Raw genomic sequence first — 13,114 nt, forward strand, 5'->3', positions numbered from 1 at the left:
CAGCTATAATGATGTTTATTAGTAATTCTTCAATAGCTGCTCAGAAAGCATATTTGTATTAGTTAATCCTTGCCTGTGGAGACCTTTATATTTGTTTGGCAAAAGAACATTAAGAAGCATGGATTTCTTTTTTTTCCTCTCTGTAAATCCCTGTTTCCATCAGAAAATGCTGTGGGATCAAGAAATAAGCCAAATGTAGCGTATACAATTACTTTTCTGCTATTACGATTAGTGATCACTCTAGAAAACAGTTAGAACTGGAATGGATATAGATCTAGATTAACATATTCTGACAAGTTTTACATTTGAAAAAGAAACATAAAAAAGAATTTAGCAATTATATTTTGCCTTGCGAGCCTCTTGAACAGCACCACACACATACAGATGAGCACTACGGCATAATTCAAAAGCACCCTTTTTCCCTTTTTCTTCTTTTCTCCTCTGTCAGAAATGTGAACACGGAAAACACTGAAATACATATCTATTTTGAAAAGTAAAAGAAAAAATCTCAAAATAATTACAGACCTGATGTATGAGTTTATGCAAAAGAGCTCTCTTTCTTCCTAAGAGATTCTAATAAACAGGTTAGGATATCCCTCAAGCAATTCAAATGGGAAAATGTATGGTATTATGAAACCTTCGCTATTTTGAATACTAAGCTGTGAATATGTACTTCACTCTTTCCAAGAGGAAAGATATATTACAATACTAACTGTTCATTAAGCTATAAAAGGATAATTCATTGAAAATAATGAGACATATAGGTAAGACCGGTCAAACTACTCAAGACATTAATTTACTGAAGCTATCTTGTCCTACTCATAATTTTTTTTCTGTAACAGATAACAATTTCCATTCATTCATCTATGAGCTATTTGAAATCACTAAACTATCAAGGCAGACATTTCAGCTGAATCCAGAGTCTCCAAATTATGCCTGGAAAGTTATTGGAGAGCTCTTGACCGAAGGCAGAACCACTCTTAGAAAGAGATATAGAGACTACACATTGACAAATATGAACAGGAAATTCACTTCTTGAAATTCTGCAGTACTCCATGCAAGTATTCTGTTTTAACTATCATGGCTGCTAATAAATGTAGATTCTAGAATATTTGCATAAATTAAACACAAGAACAGCTGCAATACATCAAAAGCAATATATGAACTAGTTGAATCATCTGAATGAAAGCTGATGACATGTGCTTAGCTGCATACAAGCCAAACTCAGCACTGACAAACAGGCAAACTCTATCAGAGTGAAAGGAAATAGAACTGAGTTTGCCAAAGCTTAATTAGACCCTGCTCTTTCTGAAATATGAATAGGCTCCAGGTTGATTGCTGTGCAAATGGTAATGTTTAACTGTACTTTACATTTCCTGTGCTTATTTTAGAAATGTTTCTATTTCTTTCTGAATTAGAACAGATTCAGAACTATCGTAACAGATTAATAACCACAGTTTCTCCCTTAATAAGTACTTTATTCTAAACTGCTATCTTAAACGTGTTCCCAGTGAACATATGCCATGTTTATACTCAGGCTAAGGTAATTTTACCCTATCACCGTTACCTAAGGAGACATCTTATAAATGATACTGGGATCAAACTATTTATTTGAGTGTTACATATAAATGCATCAAATGTAGTGAGCTATTTAGACATACTGATATTGTAGGTCTTATCTTAGAAGATCATAAGCAGGTGTAAAATACATGCAAACTACACATTTCAGTGGGTCAAAATGTGTTGCGCAGAAAGTGCTGGCCTTAAATAAAAACCAGAAAACACTTTCCGTATGCTGGGACTGAGCAAGTTTAATGTTTCTCTGTTTTTTAATACTGCTCTCACTGTTCTAATAATATTCTGGTACTCTGAGATGGAGAGTGTAACTGCAGAGAAAAGGAACTGTTACCCTCAATATTCAAGAGGTTTTCTACCTATTCTAAGATAACACTTATCTTGTTAGTATTATTTAATCTCCAGATTTACTCCTTGTTTCACTCCTTGCTCTGACAGGAAAGGAATAGCTATCCCAGACAAAAGTAAAGGAGAAGCAAGGCTTTTCTGGAGGTGCTGCTCAGTTCTGGGTCAGTGGACTTAAGTATAAATGTGCAGTTTGGATCTGGTTTAAGGATTTTGAAAGCCCTGACTGCAGCTTAGATAAGGGATCCTCTATAGTCCCATGCAGCTGAATCACATATGTACACACGGATTGACTCCACCATGCAGGTGATGTAGAGTTACTATGTTCATGAGCAGTACATCTGGGTGTTAAATTTGCTGTACCTGTGCAGGTCTTATCCACACAAATGATTTATTTTGTAGTAATCACTTTTCTGAAAGTCTGAAAATTGCCTGACATCTGGAAAAGCAGCTTGTTACTGAATAAAGGGGGGAAATCTATGTCTGTTAACTTTACATGCAAACTTGGGATTTGATCATATAATAATGGGAAGCACAAATTGTATGGGGTATCTTGCTAAATTAGTACTGACCAACAGGTCCACTCAAACTTTAGGCCCACAGCATAAAATGAAAGCGATTAGCCTGCTCTAGATTGTCTTCTGACCCAGAAGATTTCTCAGAAACCACAAGAAATCCTCATATTGGTATGTTTTGGCCGTAAGTATTTGTCCACTGTGTAAAAGATGAGTTCTGAAAATATTTTTCCTAAATTTCCTAAATTAAAATTTCAGTGACAAAATAGAAGTCTCTCATGTGTTAGGCATGCTACGCCATTAACAGACAAGGAAGAAGTAATTACTCTATCAAGATTACAGTAATAACAACACAGCTATCTCCTCAACTGTTTTAATCCAATGGGATTTAAGGGTTTTATTAATTTAGTGCATATATCCAGTACTGCCACATATACTGATGAGGATGCATTTCTTAATATTTCATTTCAAAGGTTCCTTCTACTGAAACACATCATATACAGCTTGATATCATAAACAGTAAGGGTTAAGAAAAAAAAGGTGTCTGACTGTTTGCCAGTAGGGTTTTATTTTGCTTTTCACCTCTTTTTTACAGGCTCAAGTAAAAAGGAGAACATAATTTAAGTAGCAAAGCCTTAATTAGATTTGTGCCATGTTACTCCTGAAGTTGTCCAAAATCTGCAAGGAGCATGACAATAGTTGCTTTACTGATGCAACTTGAAATGTTTTTCTTCAAGCCAAAGACACAGATTTCAAATCATGTAGTAAGAGAACATGTACTACAATGCAATCTAACCAATTTACTTGAATTGACAAAGAAAGGCCTAATAGACTTTTAAAAAAAAAAACTTACAAAAAGAGTTTAAATATTCTTAGTATGCAAAGTTGTGCCTTTACCGTAAGTGGTTTTGGTTTGATTAGATTACATGACCATTTTAATTGTATTTTTAAAAACAAAATATTAGGATTTAAAAATAGCCACAATTTGTAACTCCAAACAGTATTTTCCATTGGTGTTAAAGCCCGTATTAAACAAACACATTTTTATGCAGTTTTAGTAAAATCAGTGGAGCATTGCACATCAATGGTTTTTTGCCCAGCAGACATAATAAAACATAGGATAACATAAAAATGGCCACTAACCAATCAAATGCTTGGATCCTTCATGTGTTAAATCTCGTTTATACCCTAGAGACAAAGAGTTGCACCCTCAGTATGTAATCAATATTCAATCAATTCCCTCACTGGAGCAACTGTTTTCCAATTGACCGACATTAAAAATGCCCAAAACACAAATGAATAGCCTGTAGGACTTCCACTAAACTAGTAACCTCTAATTCACAAGTGACAAAATGAAGCATTCATCCTTAAATTGAATAGAAAAGCCTAATCATCAACTGAGGCTAACACAGGAGATCAGCTGCACTTTTTCTAGCAAAATGCTTTCCATCGTGTATCTTCTTCTGATTTCTAGCCATTTTGCAAGTTTTGTTTTGACATATTTTCTTCACCAGAGATAAGTTTTGGTTGTGGTCTCATGGGCAGGGTGTATATGCAAGTGCTTAAGTGTCAAAACAAACAAAAAAATGTCCCAGAGAACACATTTTTTCCAACTAAAAAAATGTGTCTCTTTCTGTGTAACATTGCTCATGTGTGCATACATTCACAAACCATTATATTCTTTCCTAACAGTCTGTTTTAATATTCTCCCTCATCATCAAAACCACATGTAAGCAACAAATTATCAAAAAATATTATTTTTCAGTACAACATCAGTTGAATGCTTTTACTGAAAAAAGCTGAATGCTTTTACTGGGTATTAAAGTGCACTAACTTGGTATGTTTTAGAACAAGTCTCACAAAATAAGATTTGCTCACCTTTCACTTTAGTGAAAAGTTACTAGATAAACACCACTGAAAAATTTAATTCTCTAGAAAACAGGCAAGTATTAATAAGGGGGATATTTCTCCCCTTCTACAAACTACTTTCAGGTCACTTGGAGAGATCTTCTTTAAGAATAAACCAATCCCAAAGCGGACAGTGGCACTACGTATGCTTTAGATATGGAACCAGCCTCCCCTTTCTCTCTGCAGCCTTCCAGTGGCTATTTTCCTAGTTGGTGCATCTTTCTTGGGTTCCTCATTGATTTTTGCTTATAGCTTTGCACAGTGACTACTATAGCAATGATTTTTATGCTGTTTTAAGCACTTTGGAAAATACAGTCTACATTTATAAGCCACATTTGTGATTTTCAAATCACGTGCAGGTCTGAAACACCGCATCCTTCTCCCTCAAATTGCCCCAAAACCCCATTAATTAAAAGATGAGTGCGTGTGCCTATACATATGTATGTATGTATAGTTACACTTCTCATCTTTTTACATCTTTCTCCCTGTATACATACATATTTAAAAATCAAAATCATCTCCAGCCATGAAGCAGTGTATCTTCAAGACTAAAGCCTATCTACCAAACAATAAATGTATTGCAAAGCCTTACACCTGTGCACTACCATTCTCCCACCTCTCAGAGGCTTTCCCTAGCAGATTAACACCTGAAATAACAAAGCAGTAAAACACAGAGAGCTGCCATTCTTTCTTGATAGAAAAATCGTGTCTACAGTAAAGAAAAAACCACAAAATATATTGACTCTTCAGTTTGCTTACAGGCTCAGAGCCAAGCTAGACTAACTCAAAATACATGCTATAGTTCCTGAGTTACAGAGAGTTATGCACTTGGATCTAATTTGAAGTTAAACTTCTCTTTGTTATTCACTTTCCTGCATATTGGAGGAGTCTTGGTGTACTTCAGGCCCAATCCTGGCATAATTCAGTGAAAATTCTGACATTGACTTTTCTGGGGCTAGGACTGTAAACATTAGTAATTGTGTCCCTTGTCATGATAAAAACAATTTTTATAAAAATATGAAATAGAGCTAAAACAAAAACCAGAAGATCTCCTCATATTGAATAAAGAAAAAGTCACTGACTTTTTGTACGCAATAGCTCAGCAAAAAAAGCTTTTCCATATGCTGACATCCTATCTTGCTCCTGGCACAGTATACTGCCATCCAACATGTTTGCTGCCCAGCATATTGCAGTTCCGCAAGGCTTTTCCTTTCACATGCCAGGAGAGCGTGCAACGTCAGGTCGATACTGTAAGGTATCAAGCACCCTCGGTCTGCACTGTGATTAATGAAGTAAGAACAGAGCCCCTTGGAGAACCAGTGTCATCATTTTATTTGAAGGACTACTCTGATGGACTTAATTATATTTCAAACCTCCATGTGCATAACAACTATGTTTTGTCTTTGCTAACAACTATGTTTTGTCATCAGTTGTCAGGGGTGGTCCATGGGCTTGACATTCTCCACTGTGATACGGAAGATTTCTGGCTTATCCTAGATTTCAGATGCCTTCTGTGGCCTAGCTCTATTGCCTGGCAGTCATGTTTGCCAAACACACAATATTGCTATTACAAGGCACACCTAAAAACCCAAGCAGTCAAGAAAAGAAATGTAGCAGCAGGGTTACAGGTTGTAAAGGCATCATATCCATGAAGGACCTGGACACAATAATAGATCTGAGTACTTAAATGGAACTGAAGGTTGAAGGAATATGCATTCTCTGCAGCATTTGGGACTTATTTGAACTAGAAACTAAGAAAGCCGGCACGCAAACTAGAGGCACTGCGATCACGGACATCTTGCATTTTGGGGAACTAATACAAAGGTAACACTTTCTGGAATGAAATGCTGGTGATAAATAACAGCAGACTTGAATGAAAGGCAGTAAAGTTAATGCTCATTCTGTTAAAAATAGGAAAAAAAGTGGAAAAAACAAAATACACTTATGAATACAAATACAATTACAAATATGCACTTGTCAGAATTAAACCTATCAGTGTGTGGAACTATATATTTATTACAGGAAACAGTAAGTAATGGGTCATTAAAAAGTGGCCAATATCAACTTGTTTAGGAGAATTTATCAAGGAAAATTTGAGGATGGCTTTGAGATCAGAATGCTATCAATACATTTAATGAAAAGTAATTCTTTCTCCTCACCCAAATGAAACACTATGTAACAAAAATATATCCTGCCTACTTGTATTTTGGGGGTAGAATTGACACCTAATCTTGGTACGAGCAGAGATAATGTTTTTTCCCACTGAATTCATTGGGACTGTTCATATTTCTGCACCATGGTGTGGTGAGATCCTCGCAGCCCCTCTGATCCTGCCTCAGTAACCACTGGCCTGGGCAGCATATTGTCCTATGGCATCTATACTGCTCCCAGTACCCAGGATAGTTGCACTCCCCCACGGAGCCCACCATATAGATGTTCTGCTGAGAGGAATAATATCTGATGATTCATTAAGTTTGTTAATTTATGAGAATATATTTTCTTTTAACCACTGGATCTTGAATATGCAGAGTTATAATTTATTTGCCTATCATGTCCATCTCAATGAAAATAAAGAAAAATTAGTCCCTTACCCATTTGGAATATGGATTATATTAAGCCTCTGAAAGCAGACTATACTTGCCTGGTTCTGTTCCGGAAAATACTACCCACCAACTTCACTGTAAAAATAAGTTATTAAAAACTTCATATGTGGAATCAAGAATAATTACTGTAAGCCAACAAAATTTAGTTTGATTTTTTAATGTAACAGCTATTCTTCTTTTAAATCAGTTTCATCCACTATTTTGCTAATTTCTGAGGTAATGTCTGTTTTGGACTGCTTTGGTAAATGTGATTTTGGAGATCGTAATTTTTATTAACTCTCATCTTTTAAGCCTCCTGAATGCCCAGCAGTGCCTATTAATACAATATGCTAAAAAAAAAAAAAAGCTATTTTATTAATAGGAATAATAATTGGACACAACATAAGTATTACAAAGAACTCTGTGTTATGCCGTACCATACATTTTAACTTCCTAGAGACAAGGTTTACATTCCTCAATGGTCTCCTTTTTTCATTCCAGATCTGTAATTACACTCACTGAAGTAGTTTAGTATTAGGCACAGCACGTCTTGCAGAATTAGGGGCTTCCAGCTGTAGCTATCACTACACTTACAAGAGATTTTTTAAGTGAGTAAAAAGAATGAAACTTTTCTTATGCGTTACATAAGGTTACATGGTTTTGATTCAACCGTAAACTAAAATAAACCTCAAACATATCTTTCAAATCTAGCTCATTATGAACAATGATTAAATTAGCACCATGTCATGGGACAACTTACAGTTTTCTTCCGCTGATGTGTAAGAAATTTTGGCATAAAACTGAACTCTTAAGTTTAACCTCAAAGTTTAAATAGTTGGAGGGCTAAATTCTCTTCTCTGATATGTTATTCTAAATCTGAAGTAGATATGCTCAGGAGGCTAATTTGAACATACTGGTAAATTGAGAGCAATATTTATCTTCATTCCTTCATGCTTGAAAAATAACTAATCAAAATGTTTTAAAATGTCTTGCTGGTCTCCCAGCACAAAGACAAATTTCAGCCCCCTACCCCTTGTAAATTTAGATAGCTCATTTCTCCACTATCGTGGGGAATATGTAAGGAAAGAACAGTTAATGTAGACTTTTTTATTTCCCAAGACTTCTTTTAATCTAATTACATGGAAGCTATTTTGGTTCTGTGTAAAGTGTTTCGATAAAGGTAACAAAGAAAATCTGAAAAGAATGATGAACTATTCTAGTTCCCTCAACGTGACATTCAAAAATAACCTGATGCTGAATCCTCTCTTTGTGAAAATACATATCTGGGTTCTTCATTAAAAAACTGACCACAGTTAAGCATCAGAAACGGGATAGTTATGAAAAAGACTGCCCATTGAGGAGCTTTCATAACTAAGCTTAAAAACTTTATGAGACACTTCTTAGTGCCAAAAAACCCCACACTCAAACATAGAAACTTCATGGAAATCAGGCAAGTAAAGGATGCTATGACAGAAAATTTAATCCCACTAGATAAAATACTTCAAAGGAACAACTTGTATTTTTAGTGATATCCTACCAGAAACCCTAGGAAAAGATGAAGGTTGCTTTTTGGTTAGTTGGAATACATTATGTCTTCTGGATATACTCTTCAGAGTAAATGCTCACTCTCATTAATCGGGTCACCAAGAAAAACAGATCTGTGTGAGATAAGACTTTTGAACATGTAGGGTTAAAGGAGATAAGATGCTAAGACAGCTAGAGTGATGGTGAAACGGGTATCTTTATTGCATATGTGGGTGTCCTTCTGGGTCCTACAAGATATATGATACAAATCTTCATATGGCCAAGAAGCACACGACATGGAATATATCCCTGATTATTAAGGGGAAAAAAAGACTTAAAGAGTCATTTCCAGGTAGGTCACAGCAGCTCACTGGCCCAACACAGCAGGGCAAGTTTGAGCGTCCATCCTGTTTCAGTGCTGTCGTGCCCCTTTGCCGCCCAACGAACCCGCATGAAGTAGAGCACAGCTGTTATTCCCATGACATAGCTCTAGCCCAGGACCTGCCCTTGAATCACCTGCAAGCCACATTCAGACAGGGCACCACAGAGCAACCACTCTTGCTTTTAAATCTTACTGACGTATCTATAACTGAGTGGTACACGTAGGATGTCTGACAGTTAGTGTCTCACCTTTCTTTTTGCAGCCTCACTGAAGTCACCCTATGATGCTGTGCTTTTCCATTATGGCCTGAGCTAAATGAGCAGGTCCCCATCGAAGTAAGGAGGAGGTCCCATCCCCTTTCAAACCTTGCCCCTGATCATGTGCTCCAGCCATTTGCCTTGTGCTGCTCCTAAAATTCACCCGGTGGCACTCCAGGCCAGCTCTCCTCACTATGCAAATGGTTAACCAAGCCCCCACATGAAATAAAATAAAATAAAGGTGTGTGTGGAGGTGCTGCTCAGTGAGTTTAATTAGCTCATCGTGTGATTAGACTGAAGCTGGAACCAGTTCTGAGAGTGAGGGAAGAGAAGAACAGGAGGGGAAGCACATTTCATCTCTCCTGCTATTCATCTCATTGATAATACAGAGTAGCATCCTCAGAAAATAAAAGAAAAAAGAGAAAACACAGAGAAATGATGCTTCTTGCATGCTCTGTTCTGTACACAGCACTGTTCTGAATGGTTTTTGTTTCAAACAAAAGCAATTGGGCTGCTCAATTTTCTTTTAAATCAGACATTTGGGTTTGATTTTCAGCAATAACAGACAATCCAAATATATAACTCCAGTTTTAAATGCTTGGCTGAGTAGTCAGCTGAATGCAACACCTTTCCTGACTGATGGCAAGATGAGCCATTCTCTTCGGCTGACACTTAGGTACTACCAGCCGAAGCAAAAAGCTGCTGTTCATGTGTTGGTGACAGGAGTTATAAGAAAAGGGCTGATGACTTGTAAGAAAAGCTTTGTCACAGTTCTCTATCCCAAAAAACAAATACACACCATCACAACAGGTACTAATTTGTATCCTTGCTGTTTGTTCTTAAAAAATGGAATTAATATGAAAACTTGACTATTTTTTAAACTGTAGATCTGCCCTTTCTAGGCTGGAGAGAAAGCTACCTTTGTGGCTGCCCATCAGACACTGCACCTACACCAGGGACAAGTGGAGAACTTCTCTAAGGATGTTCAGCAGTTCCATCCCTTCTGTATACAGTATAGTTACTAAAACTAAGAATTATTAGAAAACAAAGCCTTATTATGTTTAATACTGATGAATTCAAGAAAATTCCCCTTCATAGTTATATAAATATTATGAAATATTTATGCTTTATATTTTACAGCTTAATACAATTATTTAGTTAGCAGTGAACATCTCAAATGGGAGATACTGTTGTCCACAATAGACTTTCTCCTCAAGCCACCTGATACTAGTAACTATTACCCTCAAGTTTATACTTTTCTTTCCTTCGTTCTCTTGAAAAGAAGACATATGTAAGGCTTCATGTATTCTGCCTTAAAAAGACCCTTTTACATTTTTCCTGGAAAAGCATACACTGAGGGTTTGCTCACAGCACATAAAGAATTCAAGCCACATTAAGTAATCACTCATGACCAGTCATGTTGATAACCAGCAGCATCTTCTCCTGTCAGCAAACAAATCTGTCACAATCTGGTTTGGGCTTAACTACCAGAGACTTAATGCTCTGAAAAAGCAAGAATATCTGGAAGTTCACTGGGACACTACAACCCCTTACTGATGGACCGCTCAGTACTGGGGGCAGATCACACTCAGCAGAAGCTTCCAAGGCCAGAACATTAATTACTTTTTGCTTGATTTGTCTTTTTTTAGTCCAGTTTCCTTAGACTGTGCAGTGATCTCACTGTGCAAGTGCCTGCCCTACCAATCAGTTACTCACCTACTAACTTCTGAACTTGTCTCCTAACTTCAAGTTTTTCCCAAATGGGGTTTAATTTCCTTTAAAATAGACCACTGGACAGAGAAGAGCAACTCTACCAGTGCGACTTGGGGAGGGCTGCACCTCGACTTCACCTATTCCCAGCCATCAGCCACAAAGGCGCTCTTCAGGGACACAAATCGCTAAGAAACCAAACTTCCCTATTTTCCCTCATCTTGGTTTCTCTCCAGTAGGGTCTCTGGCAGGCAACAAGAGAAAAATGTTAGTGGGCTATAGACAAGACACAGTCACTACAACGTTCCTGCTGAATTGCGCCATCCTAACTAACCCACACAAACCCCTCGGGAAGCTCCACTCCAGTAAGAAATGTTCTGCGTGGCTCTGCATCAAAACTAGCTGCGGCAGAGGTGACCCGCTGCCTGGTCTCCTGGCCAAGCAGAGTCTGTGAACATCACCAGGCAGCTGGGCTTGGCCCTGAACTGCCCCTGCGTGTCACGGCCGGGCCTGACCTGTGCCAGTGCCAGAGAGACAGCTCCCTGTCCCAGCCTGAGCATACTCCAGAAGGTGAAACAAGCCCCCATGCCCAGCACAGCCCGGATCTCCCACACCTGTCCCAGCAAACCTAGAAAAATGCATCACATGGGAATCAGTCACGTTGAAGCGGAAGTTTAAAGGAGTAAGTCCAGACATCTGTCTCTCAGATCAGTCATTTCTCCTTTGTGCAAGTGAGAGGAGCACTCCTAAGTTTGGGAGAAACGGGGCTTCCTCACAGCTGGCTGTGCTGTAACACAGGGAAGTTGGGAGGCTTGCTCAGAGGGGCTGTGTATCAACTGTGGCCACAACTGACCTCCCAGCAGAAGGTGCTGAAGCCCGAGTGACCCTCTCCTCCCTTGTGTCCCGGGTGCCCCCCATAGCTGAACTCCTGCCGGGGAGCAGGGCCGGGGCATCACGCTGCTCCCCCTCCACGTCCCCCGCGATGCCGGGTCCCGCACGGGCGCGGGGCTGGGCTGCGCTGCCCTCAGCGGGGCTCGACCCCAGCAAAGGCAGAAACCTCCCCGGGGGCCGCCGCCTCGGAGATGGGGAGAGCACCCCCCGCTCCGCTTGCCGCTCGCCCCCTCCCGCCTGCAGCGGGCTGCCCCGCCGAGGCGCCGTCGGGCTTGGCCGCTGGAGGAGGCGGCAGGGACGGGACCCGGCGGGGGCTGTATCCCCGGGCTCCCTGCGCGGGGCAGCGCGGTGGCTCTTACCTCCGTGGCGGGCGGCGGCGAAGAGCCGGGGCGGCGGCGGGGCGGCGGCGGCGATTGCGCGGGGGTCCGGCGGCGGGGCGCCGCCGCCGCTGTACCGCCGGGAGATCACCCGGTCCCGCCGCGGCGGGCGGGCCGGCACCGGGCGGCCGCCGTCGCCCAGGGCTTGGAGGAGGAGGTCGAGGAGCGCGCCCCGCTCGGCTCCGGCGGCGGGCACGTCCCTGCCCTCGGCGCCCGGCGGCGGCGGGGCCGAGGCCAGCAGCAGGAGCACGATGGCGGGCAGCGCCTGGCGTTTCTTCGCCCCTCGCATCTCTGCGGCGCTGGGAGGAGGCAAAGAGCGAAGGCGGTCAGCGCCAGGCCCGGCCCGCACCCCGCCCGCCCGCCCCCCATGCCGCGCCCGGGAGCACCCCCGCGGGCGCGGAGGCGGTGCGCGCCCGCCCGCCGCTCCCGCACGCCCGGGCCGGGCGCAGCCCCGCGGAGCGCCCGCGGAGGCGGCGCGGTGCGAGACCCGACGGGCCGTCACCGGCTCGCCCCGCCGCGCCTCCCCGCCAGCCCCCGAGCAGCCCCGCCGCGCTCGCCCGGCGCCCCGGAGGGCGCATTTATAGACACGGATTAGGGGAAAGGTATTAACCCCGCCGCGCGTATTTGCGGTCCAGGGCTTCGCGGGGGATTTTCTCGGCTCCCCTTGCCCCCGGCGTTCCCGCACCTGCGGTTGCCTCCTTCCTCCGCCGGCGGAGCGCGGCGGCGGGGGAGCCGCCGGGGGCCAGCCTACCCGCCCGCCCGCCCGCCGCCCGCCCGGGGAGTGCCGCACGGCGGTTTTCGGGCGAGAGCGTACGGACGGGCAACTGGACGGAGTTCAGTCAGGGGCGAGCTACATCGGGAACTGCTGCAAATCAGGGTGTAAAGGGCAAAAACAATTACAACAGGCTGAGGCTTCGAGAGCGGTGCTTAATGCCCCTAAGTAAGCTATTCTAATTATAGCAAACGGTTAGGATTAAGGGGGAGGGAGGAAAACTCTGTTATTTACTAACTGTTTTATACTTGGCCTCCCCTGCAAATCCTCTTGGGC

At 41.8% G+C, this 13,114-nt stretch overlaps 1 protein-coding gene across 1 annotated transcript in view; it reads right to left on the reverse strand.

Annotated features, from left to right (window-relative positions):
* Window positions 1-12,355, reverse strand: part of ALKAL1 (ALK and LTK ligand 1) — a 36,214-nt gene extending 23,859 nt beyond the window's left edge. The window contains exon 1 of the mRNA XM_075495708.1: window positions 12,049-12,355. Within this exon, the coding sequence (XP_075351823.1) occupies window positions 12,049-12,355 (307 nt within the window). The remainder of the gene's footprint in view (window positions 1-12,048) is intronic.
* Window positions 12,356-13,114: the final 759 nt, after the last annotated feature.

This window comes from Mycteria americana, chromosome 2 (genome assembly GCF_035582795.1).
Source record: "Mycteria americana isolate JAX WOST 10 ecotype Jacksonville Zoo and Gardens chromosome 2, USCA_MyAme_1.0, whole genome shotgun sequence".
NCBI classification, from domain to species: Eukaryota; Metazoa; Chordata; class Aves; order Ciconiiformes; family Ciconiidae; genus Mycteria; species Mycteria americana.